Source organism: Anas platyrhynchos, chromosome 14, assembly GCF_047663525.1.
Source record: "Anas platyrhynchos isolate ZD024472 breed Pekin duck chromosome 14, IASCAAS_PekinDuck_T2T, whole genome shotgun sequence".
NCBI classification, from domain to species: domain Eukaryota; kingdom Metazoa; phylum Chordata; class Aves; order Anseriformes; family Anatidae; genus Anas; species Anas platyrhynchos.
Genome location: NC_092600.1, coordinates 19,155,794 through 19,181,988, shown reverse-complemented (window position 1 = coordinate 19,181,988; position 26,195 = coordinate 19,155,794). Strand labels below are relative to the sequence as shown.

Genomic DNA, 26,195 nt, shown 5'->3' with positions numbered 1-26,195 from the left:
ACCAGATGGAGTAGATACAAGCTATCTTCTAGAGAGATGGGAAGATGAACAAACAGATGATCTCTCACTGAAAGATGGAGCTTACCATCAACCTCTATAGATTATTTACATCCTCAAGTGACCACACAAAAATGTTCTGTAGTCACCTAACTTTAGGAGACTTTTCTCTTTTCAAGTAGTTTTTGTTGCCAGAAATTTGTGATACTTATCTACATTGTGATAAACCTTATGTTCATGGTGAATTAGTATTATGTTGCTCTCCCACATAAGCAGGGGCATTTAGAACTCTGGAGTACTTCTTTCTGTGCACAGTATCAGCTACATTGCTTGTTAAGATTAATGGTTATTATTCATTTAAAAATAAGATATTTTAGAAAAAAATGAACCATTCAAAAATAAATTATTATAAGCAATGGTACCTGTCACACACAAAGGCCCACTGAACCACATGGTTCTTCTTAATTGACACTCAGACCCACAAATAGGAAGGAAATCAATATTATGACTTAAGTTGAACTGAGTAAGGACTTGGAAAAGACCCCATCATTTATCACTTTAGTCCCTAAGTACCTTATATATCTGTATAAACTTGCACTTCATTACAACAGAGTTTAAAACACTTAAAACTTATTTTGCAACAGCCACTTACTACATTCTTACACTCTTCTTCAGAAAAAAAAAAAAAAAAAAAGAGAGAAAACCAAACCAAAACAACAACAAAAAACAGTTAAATACCTTAATAGTTTGCATACAAACTAAGAGCATTTGAACTCACCAAAACCAAAAGGAAATGGCTGTCATTCCCTGTGATTTTGCACTGAGCACGTTTTTTGTTAAATTTTGCTAGTTAAGAGTTCTAAGAAAATCCATGAGATGGAAGCCTGCAAAACAATTGCTAGAACACTTTGATCCTAACCATATTGCGTCAGTTTCAGTTAACACAAGTGAAACAGATCACAAAGCATTTCCCCAGCAGCTATACATCCCTAGCTCTTTTCCATTCTGATACTGAAGAGGAAAGTGACATAACATTTTTCAATATATGCTGAATACATTTTCTATCAACACTTTAAATAGGCAATGCACTTGCATGCAACACCTTCTACAGTAAAACCTAGTCTAGCAGTGGTTGTTGCCTTCCTCTACATTTTCTAAATAGAAAAAAAATGTTAGCTTTATAATTCTCAGTGGTTTCACAACCCTTCAAAGGGCTGTGAAAAAAGTAGGAGGTTTTTTTTTTGGAAAAAAATTGAAATACTTTAAAAGATTGTATACCTTTATATACCTTTCACTTTTCAAGATAAATTGTTGGAAGAAATATTTTTAAGCACCAGTTTTAAAATACATCTCCAGGAGAGAAAGCCTTGTCAGTATAATCTATAGCTTTTATTTATTGCAATTAAAAAATAAGAAGAAGAAAAAAAAGAATTTCAGTGTGTTCTTAAGAAGGACACGTTGTATCACATAAAAATGGAGAAAAATGCAATGATCTCAATTCAGAGATCAGCTGGGAGGATAACACACTGGCAAATCAACCCCATGAAATGCTAAATCTGGATTTACAGTTCACATGTAAGAAGAATTTAGAGACATGAGCACTTGTTCTTTTCTGGTATTCTCCCAGAACTGAGAGTGTCCACAGACTACAAGCCATGGCATATTGATTATGGTCCCTTGAAACATCATCTGCTATACAGACAGCAATTTCCGAGGAACCAGTCTCTAGGTCAGGCCACTACAGTAATTGCTAAGGTCCTTTTTGTCCTGACACTCCAATCACGCCTGAATGCTGAAAGAACCCGGTTCTTTTCTTGTAGTCTTCCTCTGGCCCTGAGACATACTTCCCATCTGCTCATACAGATGGTACGCTCATGTGAATTTAGGAGAATGGTTTTCCGAACTTTGTTTTCTCTCTCCTTAAATTACATGGTTCTAGACTTGTAGAAGTAGAATGTGTTCGAGGGATGCCAACTCAGAAGAAAAATGTGTACACGTACACAGATAAACACAGACTTGTTTTCTTAAATGTGATTTAGCACAGAAACTACTCACTAAATTGCTACAGCAAATGCCTGCATTGCAGCTAAACAGCCAACATTACAATCAGGGATAAGCATGGCTTAAAAACATTCTTCTGCAGATGTTTACATGTATCCCTTGAGTCTGAAGAACTTATCTGGAAATACCACAAGAACAGAATTTCTTGTAACATCCTAGTTTCTCTCCTTCTAAGCAGGATTAAATATTCTTCCAGGAAAGGCTTTCCTCTAGTCCTCTGCACACTGAGAGTCAAATAAAATTTATATATATGGAGGAAAAAAAAAAAAGTCCTGAACCATCTAGACTTTTTAATTAAAAAGTATTATGTAGATTTTAGGAGTTTAGGTGATTACTATTTCTCAAAAACATATTTACCATTTTAAAAATCACTAACAAAGCAAGATAAAACAGCAGGTTAGCAAGTTAACTGTTCTCTTCACAGGACGTGCATTGAAAAAGTAAATGTAAACATTTAAATAAAAAAATCACTAAAACTAGATACTTTGCTAGAATGAAAAATAATACCAAGCAAAAATAAAACACAAGGAAAAAACTCCATTCATTTAAGAAGTAGTTTCAAACAATGCCTTATAACAATGCTCATAACAGTGTATAGATAGATTTTCTTTTACAATCATAACTAAAGCATTACTACTTGTGACTACAGGAGGAATAATATGTATAATCAATTCTAAACATAGACTCATAACATTTATTTTTCTTAGACATGCAAGGCCTTACAACTTCATTCTGAACGCTCTCTGATCCTGTCCCAACTTAACAATGTCCATCTCAGAATTCATCAGATTTTTGATTAAAAAGAAATGCAAATATTCATACATATATACATATGCTGTACATATACAGCAAATATACACATCATATACTTAAGCATGTGTACAGAAACATTATACACAGATTTAGCACCCATCTCATTATCTGAGTCTTGATCAGAGCACCCTGAAATAAGATTTTATGTATACCTTCCCTAAACGAAAATTTCCATTGTCACAATCAGAGAGTACCAGCAAAAGTGATACGATAAAACACATCACAGAAAGAAAATCAGACAGATTTGTGTTGCTGTAATTCTAAATTATGCTAATATTTAAATTTCAATTCAAGATTAAGTGTTTGATGCCTCTTATTTGTTTTTGGAATACATCTATTCAATGTCTTTGGAGCAACTTAAACTATTACACAGTTCTTTAGCTGATGGAGATTTTCTTGCTAATAGAGAGTAAATGTCACAGTTTATCTGTTAGGGTATAAAACTCAGAATTTCTTTCACTTCATTGCAATATAGTTATCTTGGATAATAGAGCTTTCAGTGGAGGATATTCCTGTGACTTGAAGCTTTTTCCTTATTAAGCTTAATTGAGTTAATTATTCACATACTAATAATTTAACAGCTACTCCATATAAAATAGAAGCAAGAGACCATTTTGAGCACTTATGCTATACTTAAAATCTAATAAAGGAACTGAAATAAAAAGATACCTTTGTTGCACAAGGGGAAATGGGCAAAAGTTGCACCAGAGGAGGTTTAGGTTGGATATTAGGAAAAACTTTACAGAAAGGGTTTTTATGCATTGGAATGGGCTGCCTAGGGAAGTGGTTGAGTCACCATCCCTGGAGGTCTTTAAAAGACATTTAGATGTAGAGCTTAGTGGTGTGGTTTAGTGGAGGACTTGTTAGTGTTAGGTCAGAGGTTGGACTCTGATCTTGGAGATCTCTTCCAACCTAGATGATTCTTTGATTCTTTCAGATGTGGAGGTATTTAAAATCCAACTACCCTCTCTCCTGCTGTGGATGGAGGTGTTCTGAAATGATATCATCCCAAATCCTACAGCAAAATGCATCTTTAATCTATCAGTCCTTAATTGAAAAAAGATACTTATGAAATTCAGTGATCTCCTCTTTATTCCAAAAATTGCATCTTTCCTAAAATTGGCTTATTTTGTGATTGTGTTGCTATGTAGGAAGAATGGAACAGTGTGATTCTAAGGACAATGGAACAGATTTGTATCTATAAAACAGCTATCATCCCAATGTGCATATCAAGGCTGGCATTTTATAATTCTTCATAATAATGCTTGGCACTTACATACTGTTTAATGGGATCAAAATACTTTACAAACTAATTAATTCATCTTCACAACACCCCTGTGAGAAGTTAGGTTTTACTATTCCAATTTAATAAATGGAGAAACTGAGGCAGAGGAGTTGTATGATTTGATTTGTGTCACAAAGGGAGCCTAGGTCTTCAGTTTGTAGACTAGAAATAACAGCAGCAGCAGTTCTGTGGCAAATTCCTTGGGACCTTCAACTGAACTATTTGCATGAGTAAGAAAAACAGAATATGGCCCACATCTTGAGCCAGAGTTGATGCCTTGTTTAGTTAAAACTACAGTTAATTCCCTTAAGGAATGTGCTGGGATTCCAGAAACCCAACTTCCTTTCCTCATGTTTGATCTAATTGACTGTGCAAAGCAAGAGCTGGTAACTTGTCCTGCCCTGGGATTTCCAGATAATGAGATTGGGGGAATGCTGCTGCTTCTCTGCTCACACCCTTGGATGCTGTAGGAATTGTTAATTCATATGCTTTGTACACAAAATTCTACATAACTGTGCAGAATTCTTAGGCAACTCAAATTTTCAGTCTACATAATAGCTATATGACTTCAATTTGAGACAGTTTCTATTACATTTGCATTTATTTCTGCCTGTTTTCAAATGGCTCCTACTTTGAATGGCTGCATGCAAGATTTAAGGGTTCTTATAAATGTGTATGTATATTTTAACAGTTTGAACATAGAAATCCAGTTCACTCCTTGTGCAAAACTAAACTGCATGTCAGACAGAGAGACAGAGAATTAATTTTTAGCAAGTGTTGGCAGCTGAAAGTTCAGTAATTGCTACTATGAACATGCACAGTAGCACAAAAAATTACCCAGGTATCATAATAGAAACACTTGTTTACAGTATTGCGATTCTCAAGTTCAAACAAGTCTTACTCAAATTACCTTTCTCTTACTCTTTGCAATGCTTGTATAGGCCAGTATCGTCCTATTATGGCATTTGGTGTTATACGTTTACATGACATAAAAAAGAATGACAAGTGGCATCCAAAGCTAAAAAAAAAAAAACACTTATGTTTTAACTACGTGTGACAACAGTATGGTACCATTTAATTTCTTACTTTAAGAAAAAATTTGGAAACTTTGCATTCCAGAAAATATTTTTGATCTGATTCTGTATCTCATTGTATGACATATCTTTCCACTGGGCCAAAATCCCTAGGACAGAGCCAATAAAAGGACCTAATATCTCCTCAGAATGACATTTAATAAAATGGAAATAATGAACAGGTAAGCCACTACATGCATTTTATCCACATAAGTATCGGGAATAAATTCAGAGCTTTTCCCCCTTAAACTCATATTACACTTTCAGTGGTGATTTTATATCTCTTACATGACATTTTTAACACCCCTTCTGAAGATATGCAGGATATCTTCTGAAGATACCCAGGATGTGGTCACCAGCAAAAGTTCTGGGTATATTTTGTTTTAAAACAAAAAACCAAAACCACCAACAATAAAATCCACAAGTTTCAGTCACAAAAAGCTTAAAACTAGTCCCCTGAGGAAATGGGACATTCTTTGTTATGCAGTCATCAGTCCTCAGTGACTATACACTATCCCAGTGTTCACTTGTGAGGACTGTTAGAAGCACAGAAGGGTAAAAATCTCTATAGATATCCTGGTGAAAAACTATGAGAAACATCGTTGTGTTCAGCCACTTCAACTATATTTAATCCTGCTATTCTAGTATTTATTTCGTCTGACACACATCACGCATATGCTTACATCCAGCAAAGAGACAAATTCCAGGAGGACCACCCCAAGAAACAGTTACACAAGTAGAAGCTCCAAACTGGCTAACAGAAGTGCCTTGTCTCCCTTATCAAAACATGCATTCTAACCTTGGGAAAAAAATAAAATAAAACCATAACTAAAAATTCCAGTACTTCTACAGGCTGAAGAAAATCAGAGAACTGTTTCTTCATGTTGTGGTTTAGCACATCAGGCAGTTAAACACCACACAGCTGTTTGTTCATCTTCTTCCCACCCCTCCCCAAGAAAGATAAGTGAGAAAATTGGGGGGTGGAGGGTGGAAGGAAAGAGGCAAAAGCTCATGGCTTTAGCCAAAGAAAGTTAAGTAGGACAGAAAAGGAAGGAATAACAATAGTAATAAAAAATAATATACAAAGCAAGTGATGTACAATGCAATTGCTCACCACCTACTGACCAATGCCCAACCAGACCACAAGAATCTACCCCCTTCATGCCAGCCACACCCTCCCCCCCTGCCCCCCTGCCTCCCCCCAGTTTTACTGTCCTGCAAGATGTGGCATGGTATGGGATGGGTATGGAATGTCCCTGTGGCCACCCCGAGCCAGCTGTCCTGGTCCTGTCCCCTCCCAGCTCCTGGAGCACCCCTGGTTTCCTCACTGGCAGAGCAGCATGAGCTACAACATCCTCGGCTCTGTGGGACACTGCTCTGCAACAGCTAAAACATCAGTGTGTTATCAGCATTATTCTACTCCTAAATCCAAAACACAGCACCATACCAACTAGTAGAAAGAAATTAACTCCATCCCAGCTGAAACCACAATACTTCAAAACATGTCAGAATTATCTGTCTGCATTTTGGAATAGATTTGATGTCAAAAGTCAGAGGAAAACTATATACATTCACTTAAGAAATAAATTTTATGTGCCACAGCAACTATTTCTGCTATGTGTATTATATAAATCAGCTATTTTTGCACACAGAAATTTAATTAAAGCCATATCTTTTCATGAGTTCTGGCTGCATATGTTGTTCCAGATTTTTTCAACCTACAGTCAGCTGATTATTTTTCTAGATTTGAATCTTTGTTCTCAAAATCCACATTTCTACACATGTTGTCAAAGCACTTATATCCTAATGAAAGCCTTCTTGTCTACTAATAATCATTTTCCCTGTAATGACTTAATTTCAGCCTATATCTTGCAATTTTCTACCATTTTTGTGATTTGAGTGTATCATCTCCTGAATGTTATATCCTTCACATATCTGGCAAAGAAATTTTCTTTTCAGATGGAATATGGAATAAAGTCATTTTTAAATTGCAAAAAAAAATAAAGTTCAGTCATTTTCTAAAATACCATCCTAAAACTTGCACGGGGAAAAACAAATATCTTTCCTTTATTTCTCCAAAACATAAAGAGCTGGCAGCTATCCCTCAGAAATATAAATCTTTCTGAAACTGAAAGTAACCAGTACATCACATTATCTGTAAAAAAGCTGGTCACAGTTCAGTCATGCTCTTAACTAAAGCTCTACAGGAGCAACACTGCAGGCTATGAGAACATTGTAACTACCGTATAGATGTCTACATTCACTGTTAGCCATTTCTCATTCTCTCTCTCCACTCAGTGACAGCATAAACCAGTTGCTTACAAAACAGTCTCCTATATCTTCCTGAAATTTACCTTCACAGTGTTAAATCTAATCAGATCTGACATTCATACCATGTATGGGTTCCGCTAGGAAAAAAATGAAGAACAATGTTAAGAGATCACCACTTGCAATATCCAAAATAGAAATTAAATTATAGGAGCATAAAAGAATGGGACAGCTACATGTCTTCATTTTAAAGACCATTCATTTAAGACCATTTTTGTAATATGACACTCACAATGCATTTAATTATGGCAATCAAGGTAAATGAAGTTGAATTCATAGAAACGCATGTATACATGTGTATATGAATTTATACATACATATTCATGTATGGAGAGGCAAGAAAGCAAAAAATTAATGTTGATATTTAAAAGAATCTTAATTTTGTAGTGTACATCTCAAAGTAAGAATATGCCATTGCAAGTATAAGCTAAAACAAATTATTAATAACAGTAATTTCAGAACAGTAGTAGAGTGCAGGTATTTTTGTGTGTGTGTGTTGGGGGGGTATTTAAGGTAAGTGAAAACTAATGTTAAGCCAAAATTAAATATATCTCTATGATTGACACTTTAATCACGTAACCTTGAATTCATTTTAGATAAAATAGCTATTTAATATGATTTAAAGCTATAAAACAAACCTTAGCATTAGAATCATAACATTTATTGCCACATGCCCAAGTAAAGGCAAAAGCAGAATATAGGCAAATGCATAATGGTGGTTTATTTTTTTTATTTTTATTTTTATTATTATTTTTTTTAATCAGCATGTACGCTTACTCCATCCATCCCCTGTATTTGACCTCCAAAAACTTTCTGAAACCTACTCTTATGAGTAGGTTTCAGGAGGCAAGGATTTTTTTCCTCCTGCAAGGAGCAGGAGGAAGGATTTTTTACATTTCACTACAAAGATTTGTCCATGGATCATAAATAATTAGGGAATATAAGAACAATTTTTGAGTGTAATTACCCAACTATCATAGAATTATACTGATAATCAGGTTTGCCTCTTGCCTTTGGCAATGCTTTTCTTGGAAATGAGCTGCATCCCAGGAATGACAGAGATAGAAACCTTACAGAATTGACAAGAAAAAGATAAAGCTAGAAACGCACATATAAAAAAAAATAATACAGCCTATGCAACAAATTCCCAGCAAGCATTGTGATGTTATAATACAAACACATGTATACACACATGCAGTCAAGATTTATTTAAAACAAACTTTCTTTTCCAGGAAATCGAGACCAAAGAAATATTTTCATTGACAGTCACTACATATTTTACCTTTAAATATTTTCGTTTTCTTTCTAACCAGAACATGTCACAAAAGTTAGGAAAAAAAAAAAGATTTTTTTTTTTTCATTTCAAGCATAGAGTTATGTTTCCTCCAAAAGTCAGGAAAAGAGAGAGTGTGTGTATGCGTGTGTTATCTTGCAAGAAAGAATAAATGCAATGTTATTTTGTAAGAATATGAAAAGTATATATTTTTTAAAAATTGTGAAAATTAGATTTGTCAAAAAGAAAAAAAAAAAAGTAAAACTAAGCTTTTTGTTTCCACTTTTTTTTTTTTTTTTTTTTTTTTTAACCAAATATATCATGTTTCTTTTGGGAAACAAAAAAATATAAAAAAAACATTTTTCACAATTTTTTAAACATTTCTAGTGAAAAAAACTTGCCACGTGTTTCTTCTACAGAACAATCTTTTTTGAGTTTCACTTCATGTTTACCAATATTATCAAATAGAGAAATATCAGTTAAGTAGTCAGAATGAAAAATAACTTGTCAGAAATAGCAATGAAAGAGTCAGAAATAGTTATTAAATCTGATATTTGTATAATAAATTGTTTCAGTCATGAATTGAAAATCATACTCAATGCTCTTATTACTCTCATTCTGTTGATACAAATGTGTTAGGTAGTTACTTCATACTTTATTGTTTCTGTCAATAGAACTTTTCAACATTTTAAGGTGCCAAGTATCCATCATTTCATTGAACAATAACAAAAACTCAACCTGCTCCCAGCTTTTCAAATCAAAGTGAATTCCATTTAGTTACAAATAACAAAACATTTCTCTACAGTTCATAAAAATACTTAGTCTGTGCCGCATATCTAGGAATGAAATACTTTGTTTCAAGTTTCCTTTATTAAATAAATAAATGGACTTAATTTGTATAATTTTTAATTAAATTCTCTATCTCATCTCAAGTTTTATACAAATTTGTATGCTGGTGCTCTAAAAAAATAATTAAAAAAAAATCTAATTACTTATATACTATTCATCTGTGGTCATAACCAAGAAGCCATACTTTCGATGGCTAATAAATCCCAGTAGTCAATTCTGTTTATTTTTAGTTAATTGTATTTGGTTTTGTAGATTTAACAGCCCTTTATTTTTTAGGTAGAACAAACAAACAAGCAAAAAAAGAACAATAAACAAAAATCTGTCAAACATAAGGAGAAGCACTGCCTCTTATCTCCAGGGTAGAGAAAGCTAAGGAGCCAGGAAAAGCCCAGATCAGTCCTACTAAGGTGATGACATTGGTTTTAGGTTCTACAATGAAAGATGATATCAGCGTGTCACACATTAGGAGAGTGCATCAAAACCATGAAGTACATTGCTAAATGAACATTTGCACACTTTTTGTCCCTCTTTTCTGAAGGTGAATCACCATCTGGCACAAACTGCAAGAGTCCAAGGATCAACCACACAGGAGGTATTTGATGCCAGACTCCAGCATAGTGGTGAGAGCACTGATCTGATATCAGTCTCTTGATCTCAAGGAAAATGGTTTCTAACTAAGCAATAAAAACCTACTATTCTGAGAAAGGTATTTCCTGGCATAACGGAGTAGGCTAAACTTTACTACCCTTTCCTACCTGAGGAAACTTTCAGATCAGGGCATCAATACTGAAGTCAAATGCCAAAAGCATTAAACCTCAAGTCCCAGAAGAACTTAGGACTTAGTTTTAGACATTTAAGTTCCAATTTAGGTAGCTATGATCTAAACAAGAAGCTCTAAGGAGAATTATACTTAAATATAAGAAGATTAGTTACATTTTCTTAGTGATCTCATTGATCTAAGGTAAGGATTCCAGAAACACCTGAATGGTTAAAGTGCAGTAAGAAAAGCAAAGGCATCTAGCATTTTCAAGACTAGTGATTTCTAACAGATGATCTTAATTAGATATGAACTTCATGATATGTATTTGTTAAAATGACAGAACTAAATATACAAGACTGTGCTGCTCTCCTTTACATCTGAGTAGAAAATAACCAAGTTAAAAATGCAACCTCCTTGTCCTCAGTTATAGTCAGACAGTGGAAAAATCTTACTGAAAATGAAAGATATACAGTAATAAAAGTTTTGAGAATTAGTATTCCCCAAAATTAATATTTTGAATTTTCCTCAATACGAAAATATCATTCTAAATTATTAATTTTTTTTTAAAGCCACTCAATGCTTTTTATCTTGTTATCTACTCACTCCATATTAAGTTAGACATCTCTTGCAGTAATGTATTTAAATTACCTCTCATGGGAACTGCTTTTTCTATGAATACTACCAAACAGACATTTTCCTCACTTGGACATCTGCTCAAGTTCTTCTGCTGATTTGTTCAGTCATTAAGAACTTGTTTATTTAACCACCGCTTTCCATGTAGTCATACACTAACAACATTAGGTTGAAGGACATTTCAGGTCAAATGTCATCAGAAAACTGATTTTCATGAGAGCAACATACACACCAACTGAATGCTCAAAAATATTTATAAAACATACCATTTAGTTATACAATCAGTCCTGTTACATAATTTTCCCCCCTCTAATTATCACTTGGTATTTCTTATTTCAATTCCATTGTGGAAGCAGTTCTAAAAACAGCTTTTAATCCAGAATGTGTATTTACAATAGTATTTATATCCTTATCTGTACCTAAGTATCTTTGAAGTGTACTAAGAATGGAAGCTCATCTCAAAACTTTATCACAAAAACCTTAATCCATTCTTAAAACACTTAAATTGAAACTGTGCAATATCAGCAGTTTTATAGAACATAGCAATACAAAAAATAACATTTGAAAAAGGCAAAGAAAATATATGAATTTGAAGCTGTAATTAAAAGACTAAAACTAGAAGAGTCAGAAATGGTTTGTACTGACCTTAGTCCGTAAAGAACTGTCCCATCTGGATGCAAACGGATCATTCTGTTCTTCACAGTGACACCATGTACAAATGACTTCTTGTCATTCAGAAAATAGGTATCGGGAACCCATAGCTGATCAGCTACTCTATTGTCCAGAGTAAGGTTTAGAGGTATTACATTATACGACAGCCTCTTATCTCTCCAGGCTTGCTGAAAGTACATTGTCAAGGTATAGTCCTGTAATTATAAAAACAACAGAAAATTTGTTTTTATTGAAATAACATACATATACTAAAGGCGCAAATATACATTTACACATTGTGACTTTTCTTGAAGATAAACATTTCAGTTAGAACTTCTGTAAGTAATTTTATTTATTTTTACAGTACCAAAGAGCTTGTGTATGCTTAATGAGAGAAATAAGAATATAGAAGTGTAATTGATATTTGGTGAATGACTTCTGAGTTCTTGTTTCAATATTAAAAAAAAAAAAAAAAAGGAAAATATAAGGAAAATATTTTTAAATGGTTAACAACCAGCAATATCTATAGCACTTTACAAGCCTGCAAGTTCTGAAAAACAGGAACATTTACAGATCTGAATTTCGTCTCACGGTCTTCACTGAATTCAGTAAAGCAAGAACTCTGGATCTGCCCTTGTATCTCAAAAATTGCAGCTACCCATTCAAATACTTCTCTAAATTAAAATCTCTTCAAAGTCTGTTAACTTTCCCCTGGGCACTGAAATCAATGGGAAGTCTCCAAGGTTTCTGTTCTACAGAGTCTTATGCTTATGCTTAATTTTACAGATGAAGTAATTCTGGTTACTTCAATGGGACGATTCAGAGAGCACAATTAAGCATCTGGCTAAATATTTGCAGTATTAGGAGACTGCCAGCTTTCCTTGTCTCAGTGAAGGCCACTAATGAACAGTGCTTGGGAGATATTTTTATGTTTTAGTGGACAAAATAATTACAAAAATTACTAAGACCTGTTAAACAGACAAAGAACATTCATTATATATTAGCCTATATATAAAACAAAACAAAACAAAACAAACAAACAAACAAACAAAAAAAACCATTAAAAATACAAAAAGGGGCTGCATATCTGATCACAGGTCCCAGGATCAAGGGCTGAAAAACAATACTGAAGGAATACCAAAGAAAAACTATTCTAAACCCAATCTTTTTTACTTTGTTTTACAAAATCATAATCAGACCTCACACTATTTGAATTGATCTGATCAGTCTTCACTGATCAGTGAGAACTGGTAGCTTACAAAAGCTTGTTTTCAACAAAAACGTCACCAGAAATTTATCAACAGCGCCAGGATTCAGCCATGTCATAGTATAGGAGCCTGCATCTATGCATCGGTCTGGGGCATTTGAAAACAGGAACACACATATACACACACCCGTTTTGAAGAAATAATTACTTATTGTGGTGACATATCACAAACTAATTTCTAGCATTGAATAACTGAGAAGATCTTATAAGGTATGAACATTTTGTTGCATAAATTGCAATATGAGTTCTCAGTTAGGAATAGAGTCTGCTTTCAAGAATATCCCACCTACATCTAAAGAATGTTACTGTTGTGCTTCAGCACTGTACTGCAATATTTGCTTCATAAAGAGATACTGGAAAATGTTCAGTCATATATTGCCAGAAAGAAAATGTATTAGTCTTCATTATAATAACATACCACAACATAAAGTAGACAAGCTGTAGCAATTGCTCCCCTATTATCCTTGGGATATTGCATTTTATTCCTATTCTAAAGTATAACCTACATGTATTAATATAAAACACATATATAGAACATTATTCCCTCCTCTTTATACCTCAGTGAAAGCAGAAAAGTAAAGGAAGAAGAAAACTAAACAAGCATGGTTCAGTGCATAAAAATGAATTACATAAACCTGTGAATTTGGAGCACTGGTATAGCAGAAGGAAAAGCCAAGTCATCATGCTGGAGGTCAGAACCAAACACACTGTGTTCCAGAAACAGAGCTGGTGTACCAACTAAAAATTAGTTGGCATCAAATGGCCCTAGATTTCATATGTGCTGTTTTTGATGGTCGAAATATACCTTAAATATACATATATACACTTTTATAAAACGTATAGGAGGAGGGGGAGGGAGAGGTAGTGGAGGTATAGGCACTTAGTAATATTTTTGCAAGGTAATGATGTTCTTAACTTCAAAGAATAAAAGTCTTAAAATTTCACAATAAATATGGGAATTCCCATATTTATATGGGAATTCTAAACTATTCTAAACATCAAAACAAACACAAATGTCTTTTAGGAAGACGGACACACAGAAGGCTGTGAAGAAGTGGAAGAAATGAAATGTCTAGTAAAGGATGATTTTACTTTGGTAAGACCATAGCATCCTATTAAATTCACAGAACGGGATTGGTAGAATCATAATTTAAGTATAGAGATGAAGCAGGAGCCAACTCATTTGAGAAACCTGGCACAAGACACTAATTACAATAGGGTAAAAGAATAATGAAACAAAACCTCACAGTGACTGTGCTGACTATGCTCTGTACACCATTACACAGACAAAAGATGGGTGCATAGAATATTTAAAATACTTGCATATAGATACATTTTACAACTTGTAAAAATATAGGTTTGTCAGTCACCCTGAACATGAGGCTTAAAAAATACATTGTGTAAATTTCTACAAGCATAGACAAATTTACAACTAAAACCTAGAAGAGACAATTAGTGTATTTTCTTAACATACACAAATATTATTATTTTGTACAGCTTCTATCCATTCTTCCATTGTTTACAGACATTTACACTTGGCAAACTTTCTGATTCTAACCCAATGCAGAAATGGAGGCAACAGAAAATGGATGGCTACTAACATTCTATCCTGATCCAAGAAGAGATCTCTTTTCCTCACCAGTAAAATTTCAGCTTCTCAGTTTTCCTCCTTTATTTCACACAATATACAGGAAGCAACAAATAATCTTAAGGCAAATTTTCCTCATACCATAATAAAAAAATGTTAATTTTTAGTATAAGTTAAATTTTTACCATATTCATGAATATTTTTATCCTGAGTTCATGAGTTACCTGTATGTGGTAGTTGTCCAGAAACACATTTGCTGCGGGAAACATGTATACAATGGGAAATTTAAACCCAAATTTAGATCGATAGAATTGTTACAGACAGCCAAGTTGCCAGTTAATGGCCAATGATCCATGGAAAGTTACTGTGCAGGAAAGCATTAAATCTGAAAACTGGCAATACTACTTATATCATCTTATTTCTATTCATCTTATATACATGCACACACATATGTGCATGTTATATGCATAAAGAAGAATAAAGGCAAAGAATATCTAGGCAAAAAAAGAAATAAGCCTCCCAAATGTGCAAAATGACAATGGGAATCTAATGCCAAGGATGGAGACAGATACCATTTAAGAGGATACTCCAAATTGACAATAACATTTAAAATACAGCTTTTTTTTTTTTTCTTTTTTCTTTTACATTACAGACAACAACGCTGATTCACAGTATAGCCTGACAATGTGTACCAGCACTTTTATTAACAGGGATATAATGCAGCTACTGAAACACTTTGGAAGTAATAAAATCAGAACAGTTAGGCGAAGAAAAATAAGTAAGTATAAGGAACATTTTGTGTTTTATAAATATGACATACAGCAGCAGGGAGTTGAATAAGCTATTTATTTCTACTCATTAGTAATGAATGGAGAACTCATCTGCGATTTGGCTTAAGTCCCTTCTCATTGCTTTCCTGGTTATTTCTAACTCGCATAAATAAATGCTTTACTGCACTTCCCACTATTTTTAACGCCAGCTAATTTTCTTTGAAAATGCTTGAAGCTGAAGATTTTGCCTGAATGCTATATTTAACGTGTACGTATAAAAAAAAAATAAAAAATTCTGTTAAAAAGTCTGTTGATGACATATTTAAAAGTGCTGCTTAGGTAAATTATGAAAAATATACATCCACACTGCAAAACATATCTTAATATATTAAAAATTACATACTCAAGAAGAAAGGAGTAAATGTTAAGTCTACTCAAATGAAGTTAGACTCAAGTGAATGAACTTAGACTCAAATGAAGATGGAGTTACCAATGAAGGACGCAGTTGCACTGAAGCACATGGTGTGTTTCACTGTTCAAACGATATGGAAAACAAGCCAAAATGGAAGCACTTCAAGCTAAAGCAGCTTCAGCGAATTTACTTCAAAAGCAATGGCTTTCCCTGAGACCTGTTCACTGAAAATCCTTTCAATCCTTATTTTCTTCAAAAACAACCATTGCAACACATTCCGTCCATAACTACCTATCTCATGTATCAAGAAAATTACCACGGAAAGTCTGTTTTATTAACATTGGAGACACCACTAAGTGACTTACATGAAAGCAGAATAAACTGTTGAAAAAATTGGGTTTTAGGAATGGGTAATAAAAAAGAAATGCTAAAATAAATTGTCATGCCCTTTATAAAAAATGTATTTTTCACATTCTGTAAATATTCACTTCAAAAATGACAATGAATACTTCATTGACATCAAGATCCTTAAACAAAGTTCAAGTAGAACTCTCTTGATCCATTAAATCCCACTTCCCAAAGTGGCTCCAAAGCCATGAAACACTTCTCATCATTTATGTCTGCTAAAATTTCATAGTTGATTTTTCTTGATGGGAATTGTATGATCTGAAGTCTACAGTATTTCCAAAAGGAAAAAGATCCCAATACCTAAGCTCACCATTTATTCTGCAGCAACTATCCCCAAGTTATTTATCATCAATTCTCATTTCTCAAGTGAACAAATAAACAAAGATGTGCTGTTTACCTTCTGCAACACAGTTCTCAGAAAAACACAGTATTATTGAATCAAACAAGAGACTTGTGTAGGAAAGCCAAACAGATGTAGAAGAGATGTGGAGTACAAATGTAGTAGAGCTTTAGCACTAGACATAAAACTTCTTTCTACTGGTTTTATGAAATTTGCAGTAAGGGACTGCTTATCATTTCAGTGACAAGACCATGAATATTTGTCTCCTTAGCACTACTGACAGTAGCCAACATTGACATTGTTTCTCCACAGTGATTTATACACTGCATTGTGATGCTGTATCATTGTATTTTGTGCACTCCAATGAAATTAAGCAGTTATGGCTAACGTGTTCCCTGTCAGCTCAATTAGTTTAGCAAGACACTAAGACACTTGATTTTCATTTCTGACAGTCATCCAGACTGAACAATGATACTGCACTTTTACTGATCAAGCAATCTGCACGTCGTTCCACTCAAAAAGCATATGCCATGAGTCTTAGCTTTCTAATTTGCTGTCTGGTGATAATTAGATGAAGATTGATAAAAGTGAACTTGGACTGAAGGCTGTAATCTAACTCTGCTATTTGCTCTAGAATCACCCATTTGATATCTTCTGATTTTTCTCTTTTGTCCTCTCTTTGCAGGATTTTCAGTTGAACAATTCAAATGCGAAGTAAGATGAATAGTTTAATCTGTACTCACTTGAAATAAAAGTTACAGAAACTGTGTTTTTTTTTCCCCTCAAGACAGAAAATTAAGTATTATTATTTATTTGGGTTTCTGAAGTACAATAAGCTATTTTAAGCTACAAGAAATATCCAATATGTTTATTTACAATTGTATTTGAAATATTTCTTTACTTGTATATTTCTATGTTATTCTTCTAGAGAGGATAATTCTGAGTTCCTATGTAATTGCACAATGCTATAGATCTTAAGCAAGGTAAATACCTAGAACAGCAACCATTTATATTGCTATCAGTTCCAGGTTTCCCTTACTGTAGGTTAATAGCAGCATTTCAAAAGAGCAAAAATATTATTAAAAATTATAAAGAATAAGGAAAAAATACATCTGCTTAAATAGAGTGGAAATAAACTGGTGATTAAGCAGACCACTAGAGATGTAATTAGAAAGTTTGATTAGTGTAAATGGTGAATGAAGCTATTGTTTTGAAGAGACTGCTACCAGAAAATTGTATTACTTAGTGATAGTTTTAAATAATCTTAAAATAAAAGTTTAAGATATTTTTTCCAGGATAAGAATGCAGTAATTGATAGTGAAATTGCATCTGGGTAAAACATGGGAATTTTGTGTTTAGATGCAGAGCTGAACTAGCATGACATTTGGGCAACTGTTCCTTTTCCTGGTGCTTTACAGTTTCTTGAAATACTAGCATGTATACGAATCCTTAGAAATATATTTATAAAGTAAAAGAATTGCCAAGTCAATGCTGTTCCATATCATTGTGAATAATGTCTGAACAACTTAAAACAATAATGAAATGAGTGGCTCTTCATTTAAAGCCTGTGATACTCATTTTTATGATAAGTATTTGCATTATTTTTCAAGGAAAATATCAAACAATATATTCCTAGAAAACAACATATGCACACATACATATACACATCTTTTAAATATAGCCCTGCTGATGAAGAATCTTTCTATCAAAAATCACTCCAAGGCAAGGAGACCCCAATGACAAAAGAGCCATTACTATGCCTGTTGTGACAGCTACCTCCACCTGCCTGTTCACATCTAAAAGGCTGCACAACTATCCCTAAATTCCCAACTGCAGGCTTTGGTCCAATAGAAACTGAGTTTTAATGAGAATAAAACAGTTTGAGGTGCACTCAGCATTTTACTACCAGAACAGGTTATTTACTTCCTTCATAGTTTGCCAAAAGACAAGAATAGAGAAACTGGCTGCCCGTTACAAAACCTGGTAAAGACACAAACAATTACAGTCCTCCCCTCTAACATGCAACCTGCTGACATTTTAAGGAGTCCTGCATCACCTTGCTTAACCTTACAGGGAGTTCCTTTGTTCTGAACTACTGACAATGATCAACAACTCAGGACATTTCAGCTTCAAGAGTGAAGGTCTGAAGTGCTATAAGCAGAGCATTGTCAGTATTGTCTAAGCTTGCAAATTGTACTTTACAGGTAATTCCCTAAATTGCAAACTAAACCAGAAAAAAAGTACCCTCACCCCCTACCCCAAAATAAATAAATAAATAAATAAATAATTCTCAAAGCAGTCACTTCTGCTGCTTCAGCATTGCTGAAATGGAAGTATATTCATGCTACGAAGATACAGTGGATCTCTGAGGAGACGAGGAATTCTAAATGCTTACAATACCCCTGAAAAAAGCAATTGCAACACTCCAATTGATATCACATCAGTGATGACACAGTCCTCCCTTCAAAAATGTTCATTTTCCTTAACATTTTCAAGTCATTTTTCTATTCTGCTGTTCTGTTAAATATAAATGGTAATACCCTATGTCAAACTACTTCATATTCCCTCTGTATCATGGAATAACAAAATGCTTTGGTTTGCTTTCAGATACATTTTCTGGCCTTCAAGATTTTTTTTTTCTCCTATGAATTCTTGCACAGGTGAGAATACTATTAGTTTTTGCTTTGATTGTGACATTGTATCTGCACAAATTAAAAAAATAAAATATTAACGTATGTGACAATGCACTTTTGATCTAGAGAGGACCAAAGACATCTCCTCTGATAACCTTGCTATAAGTATAACCATTCTTAAACTGCTTGAAAATAAATCAATCAAAAAGTAATGGTGGGCTAAGTACGAATGTTAATCAATACTAAGGCACTATCTTGAGCCTTACACAAGTGTTACATACCAACTGCATGTTACTGACAAAGATGTAAGGAAAGGTGAAAAGCCCAGACTAAAGTGTTCAGTCATAAAAATTTTAGGGTGCATCAGCATGAAATTACTAATTGATCTGAGCAACCCTATAATTTTTTTTTTTCCAAAATTTAACTGAAATTGCAGTCAATAGTTTTGATTACAGTACCCTGTTATGCCACTGTTGGAAACACGGACAAAAACAAAACTGCTCTTCCAAATGTTGCCCTAAACATGATGCCTGATAACTCAGATAACTCATTAATTCTTGAGATAATCACTGAATTCAGTGCTCGTTTTGACACTGAATGCTGCCCCATCTCTTTGAACTTGGAATAACCTTTAGCAAGATTCAGTTAATTACAGTTCATTTTTATCAAAGCAGTTACAATTATCTTACATCTGAAAAATTTTAAACAAAATCATTTACACTGAAGATTACATTCCATAAAAATTAAAACTTTAAAGTAAATTTTAAGATCACCTCACAAAGTAGCATTTGATCCTATTAAATAACATACTCATGGGCAACATTGAAATAATAGAGACTGAGTGGGAATAGGAAAAGGAGTTGGAGGAAAAGTTTTTAGAAAAATCTCTCCAAGACTTATTTGTTTAAAAACGGTATGCATCACATTTTATTTACTAATGTATAACTGGAATAAAGTTGGACTAATTTATTCCATTAGCCTGTAACGGTCTCCAAGAGCTTGCTTCACAGAAATTTACAGGAGAAAAACACCTGGGACTGTGCATAACACATCCCAATTTATTTATTTGGCTCTGTTTTAATTCTAAATGAACCCAGAGTCCTTCTTCTTCTATTTCTGTGTGACAAAATATGTACATGGAGTTTTCAGGTTGGAAGTGTCAACAAAGTTCAGGTGAGTGATTATTTTTTCTTTGTCATTTTAGGCTTTCAAAGAAAAGAATTAATCTGTAAGGATTAGCATTTTAAAATAAAAAATTCAACTACTAAATTCTACTACCAATCACATTAGATGTTCATGCTGTTTTTCTTGGCCTTGTGTTTTTCAGTGTAGATAAAAATAATAATAATTAAAAAAATAGTAGAAAACCTGGATACCCACCTTGCTCTTATCACATGAACCCACTTTGGGAGCACAGACGAAAATAGTTCCAGACAACAGTAATCTGCCCATTATTTTTAAAGCCATTCCCCACTCACATACAAAGCACCAGCAGCAATTCATTTCTGTTAAACACTTTCACAGATCCTGCTACTCTTCATCTCTCTGGCCTGCTGATTCCAAGTTCTCTAAAATGGTTCATTAATCTGGTAGTGACAAACTGATGTCTCTAAGGCAGCAATGTACTCAGGAGAGTACAAATCTCCCACAGATATGTTGTTATAAGCATTTATATATCATGGTCTAATACACTGGAGGCTACACAATGCACTTCAGACTAATGTGTTTCCTTCCTGTTTACATATAAATCTTGTGGGAATAGACCAAACACCCTGATTCAGCTGCCCTCCTCCTCTCTGAATCCTCTAATCTTACATACAGATTTCATGGGGTTGAACAGTGAAGAGAGTGAGGATGAAAAAAACAAACAAACAAAAACAAAAACAAATAGTGCCATGTCATCTACAGTAGGCTTTTTCAGTATTTTAAATGCTCTCCCCATTACCCAGGATGTGACAGGCTGCTTCTCTCAAAAATGTCAGGCACTGCAGAGAACTGGCATCACTGAAATAAAAGGACAATTTTAAATAAGTACATATCATCTCTTTCATAGTGATGACAAGCCTGTGGAAACTGATAGAAAGTCCAATTTGCATGACAGCCGAACGCTTAAGCAAAGAGAATACACTTCATAGAGACACTTCCAAGAAAATCAGTGATGTATTCAGATGAAAAAGAAATGAATATTATGTTCTACGCTGAAAAGTTTGGGGAAAAATAATCTGGAAAAAAATTGCATCTTTAATAGTCATTGCACCTGCATTAATTATACTTTAAATTGTGTATGGTTCAGCAATACCAAAGCCTATTGGAACAACCCACAGGGAAGAATTCCCATTTTGAGTGCCTCTATTACAAAGGTCTATTTTCCCTGACAGATACAAAAAACTTCTTAGTAAAGAACAGCTGCAATGCCCACAAAAAAAAACAAAATCCCAAAGCCACCTAATTTTCATAACCAATCTGCATATTTAAGCTACAAGAAACCAGCACAAAATTAACACAGGAAGGATTTGCAGGGAAAGTACTATGCCATTATTTTCACAATTAGTGTGGTCACGGTCAACACAAACAACATTTTAATAACAACGAAATTTAAATTTGCATTTAGAAAGAAATTTCTTATGCTTCAAAACAAACAAAAACAAACAGGACGGTCACTCTAATATCACAATGACTGCAGTTTAATTTGTTTGCTTTAAAATCTCTATTATCTAATATTTAGAGCTACTACACACTACAGCTTCTACCTATTGTGTTTAGTGTATTTTTATTCCAAAATATGTGTGCAGACGTGTGTTATTTGCTTGGTAATTCCCACAGTCATTCTCACAACTATTTGAGCCACTTAGAAATCAACAGGACTTATTCACTGTTGAGTTTTAACGGCAACACCAGTTGTTCTCTGGATACCCAGTTCCCTGAGCTGGTGGAAAGGAATGGTGGGCAGAATGTGGCCCTCACAATCCACAAGGAAATGGTTGGTGACCTGCTACAGCCCTTAGATGTACACAAGTCGATGGGACCAGATGGGATCCACCTGAGGGTGCTGAGAAAAGTGGCAGAAGAACTGGCCAATCTACTTTCCATCATTTATCAGCATTCCCCTATCAGCAGAGGTCCCAGACATCTGGCAGCTAGAAAATGTGATGCCCATCTACAAGAAGGGCTGGAAGGCAGACCTGGGAAACTATAGGCCTGTCATTTTGACCTCAGTGCCAGGAAAGCTCATGAAGCAGATTATCTTGAGTGTCACCATGTGGCACTTACAGGGCAAGCAGGAAATTAGGCCTAGTCAGCATGGGTTTATGAAAGGCAGGTCCTGCTTGATGAACCTGATCTCCTTCTATGACAAAGTGACGCGCTTGGTGGATGAGGGAAAGGCTGTGGATGTGGTCTAGCTTGACCAGGGGAGGTTTAGCTTGGATATTAGGAAGAACTTCTTTACCGAAAGGGTTGTTAGGCATTGGAATAGGTTGCCTAGGGAAGTGATTGAGTCATCATCCCTGGAGGTCTTTAAAAGACGTTTAGATGTAGAGCTTAGTGATATGGTTTAGTGGAGGACTTGTTAGTGTTAGGTCAGAGGTTGGACTCAGTGATCTTGGAGGTCTCTTCCAACCTAGATGATTCTGTGATTCTGTGAAGAACAGTTGAAGGACAGCAGCAAAGATCAGAAAGAATATAGCAGAGATGCCTTTTATCGTTTGTATTTCAGTGACCAAATGGAAGTAACAAAAACAGCACTTCTTCCAAGCTCAGGATCGGTGCATCCCTAAGAGTAGGAAATCAGGAAAGGGGGGCAGGAAACCTCTGTGGATGCGCAAGGAGCTCATCAACAAGATCAAAAGGAAGAGGATGCCTACGGAAATGTGGAAAAAGGGCCTGTCCTCTTGGGAGGAGTACAGAAGTGTTGTCAGGGCCTGCATGGACTCAACAAGTAAGGCTAAAGAGATAAAGGATAATAGGAAGTGTTATTTTTAAGTATGTAAACAGTAAAAGGAAGACTAAGGATAATGTGGATCCCTTGCTCCCACGAGGTGGGTGTCCTGGTAATGGTAGACGCCAAGAAGGTGGAGATACTGAATGCTTTCTTTGCTTCAGTCTTTCCTTCAAGGACTCCACCCTGGGACTCCTAGACCCTGGAGGGAGAAGAAAAGGTCTGGGAAATTGAGGGCTCCCCACTGATTGATGAGGGAGTAGTTCGGGAGTGTCTGAGTGGGATCAGTGCATACAAATCCATGGGCCCTGACGCGATGCATTCACTTGTGCTAAGAGAGTTTGCAGAAGTGATCACCGAACCATTCTCTATCATTTTTGAAAGGTCCTGGAGAACAGGAGAGGTGCCTAAATACTGGAGAATAGCCAATGTCACTCCAGTCTTCAAGAAGGGCAAGGAGGAGGATCCAGGAAACTACAGGCCAATCAGTCTCACCTCTGGCCCTGGAAAGGTGTTGGAACAGCTTGTTCTGGATGCCATCTCCAAGCAATTGGAAGAGAAGAAGGTTATGAGGAGTAGTCAGCATGGATTCACCAAGGGGAAGTCATGCTCAACCAACCTCGTTGTGTTCTATGATGGCATTACCAGCTGGGTAGATGGGGAGAGAGTAGTGGATGTCATCTACCTTGACTTTGGCAAGGCTTTTGATACTGTCTCCCACGACATCCTACTAGCAAAGCTGAGAAAGTGTGGGATAGAGACAGTAAGGTGGGCTGAGAACTGGCTGACTGGCCAAGCTCAGAGGGTGGTGATCGGCAGCGGAGAGTCCGGCTGGAGACCTGTGACTAGCGGTGTTCCCCAGGGGTCAGTGCTGGGTCCGGTCTTGTTCAACATTTTCATCGACAACCTTGATGAGGGAATAGTGTCAAATACGCTGATGACACAAAGCTGGGAGTAGTGGCTGACACGCCAGAAGGCTGTGCTGACATTCAGCGAGACCTGTACAGGCTGGAGAGATGGGCAGGAAGAAACAAAATGAGGTTTAATAAGAGCAAGTGTAGAGTCCTGCACCTGGGAAGGAACAACCACATGTATCAGTACAGGCTGGGGGATGACCTGCTGGAGAGGAGCTCTGAGGAGAAGGACCTGGGGGTCCTGGTGGACGACAGGTTGGCCATGAGCCAGCAGTGTGCCCTTGTGGCCAAGAGGGCCAATGGGATCCTGACATGCATTAAAAGGAGTGTGGCCAGCAGGTCAAGGGAGGAGATCCTCCCCCTCTACTCTGCCCTGGTCAGGCCTCACCTGGAGTACTGTGTCCAGTTCTGGGCTCCCCGGTACAAGAAAGACAGGGATCTCCTGGAAGGATTCCAGTGGAGGGCCACAAAGACAATACGGGTCCTGGAGCATCTTCCCTATGAGGAAAGGCTGAGAGACCTGGGTCTGTTCAGCCTGGAGAAAAGAAGACTGAGAGGGGATCTCATCAGTATTTATAAATACTTGAAGTGTGGGAGACAGAGGGATTTGGCCAACCTTTTTTCAGTGGTTTGTGGGGACAGGACAAGGGGCCATGGCCACAAAATGGAGCATAGGAAGTTCTGCACCAACATGCAAAAGACCTTCTTCACTCATAGTGAATGGAGCACTGAAACAGGCTGCCCATGGAGGTTGTGAAGTCTCTTTCTCTGGAGATATTCAAGAGCTGTCTGGCTGCCTACTTGGGCAGCCTGCTCTGGCAGGGGGGTGGACCCGATGATCTCTCAAGGTCCCTCCCAAACCCTACAATTCTGTGATTCTATCAACTGCTTTCACAGCTGGAAACATCAAGAGAAAGACAGAAGTTTGCCTTTTCTCAAAGCAAAAATGTTGAAGGGTTAATTGGAAAGGACATTAAAAACATTTATTTCTGGGCATTAAAGCACCGAGTTAAAAAAAAAAGAAAAAGAAAAAAAAAAAAAAACGGAGAAAGAGAAAGAGGAAGAAAGAGGGAGAAAGAAAATGTATCTAAATATGTATTGTTCCAGCAAAGTAATTGTGTTTCCATAATAAAAACAACCTTCTCCATAATGTGTAATTGTGTGCCTGCCTACCTCTTTTATAATTTAAAACCAGGTAAGAAAAAAAAAACACACAACATGATTGGCTCTCAGTCACTGATACCCATATGTATATTCAATGTTATCCCCTGCCAAAAAAACTGTCATTGCACTGTATAACTTACAGTTCCATAACACATTAAATTCCAGTTATACAGTATCCATAGCTTCGTGGTTCCATAACCCATAGTAAGCATATATATCTTTGAATGTATACACATTACTAAGAAAACCCATTTTGAACAAATCAAGTACACACCAAAAATAATAAATAAAAATCAAAAAGCCCTGTTATGACTCTTCTGAGACTGTCCTGAAAGTAATGACCGTCTCTGGGTCTCTATTGGCAGCTTGGTCAGTCTTGAGTTTGTTTGGTTGTTGGAATTTGATTTGTACCTTCACAATAAAAATTTGGTTTAATATTTTAGTCTTATCAGCTTCAAGAAGACATTAGATCATATGTTTTGTTTATTCTCTTGAATGATTAGACTTTAAGCTGTTACAGCACAGCTTTAGCAGGTGTTGAACAAGCAAAATCTCAAATAGCTCAGACTTCCAGCCACTACCTCATATGTGCTTTATACAGTATTTCTGCATGAGCACCCTATATGTTAGATGGCAAGCAGAACGCATTGATTTGAAATCCACTAGTTTGTAGATGTTTAATTCATGCATGAAATGTGTGCATTTATACATCAGTTCACTGGCTTGATTTACCACACATTTATTCTTTTAAAATAATATGGTTTCCTGCTCAAGAGTCACAAAAACACTTTACAATGTATTCTCATATTGCTATACACTAGTTAGTTTAAATTTATGATTTTTTTAAGAGATGATTTTGTGACACATTCTCGACAATGTCAAAGTGATATACAAATTCTAAGACTTTCCTTTTTGAAAGGATTTTGCCCAGTTTGTAAAAGTGAAATCTTAAGCACTACACTTGTCCAGAAGGGTGTTTCACTGAAGTGATAGTTATTTCTCATTCTCTCTCATTTTCCTCACTCCCATTATGATGAAA

The 26,195-nt window shown here is 35.5% G+C and overlaps 1 protein-coding gene across 13 annotated transcripts in view; it reads right to left on the bottom strand.

The window, feature by feature from the left end:
* The window catches only part of GABRB2 (gamma-aminobutyric acid type A receptor subunit beta2), a 181,839-nt gene that overhangs the window by 90,411 nt on the left and 65,233 nt on the right, over positions 1–26,195 (bottom strand). For all 13 annotated transcript variants that reach the window (XM_021271980.4, XM_013098833.5, XM_072023197.1 and 10 more), the window contains one exon: positions 11,718–11,938. In XM_021271980.4, coding sequence (XP_021127655.2) covers positions 11,718–11,938 — 221 coding nt within the window. The remainder of the gene's footprint in view (positions 1–11,717; positions 11,939–26,195) is intronic.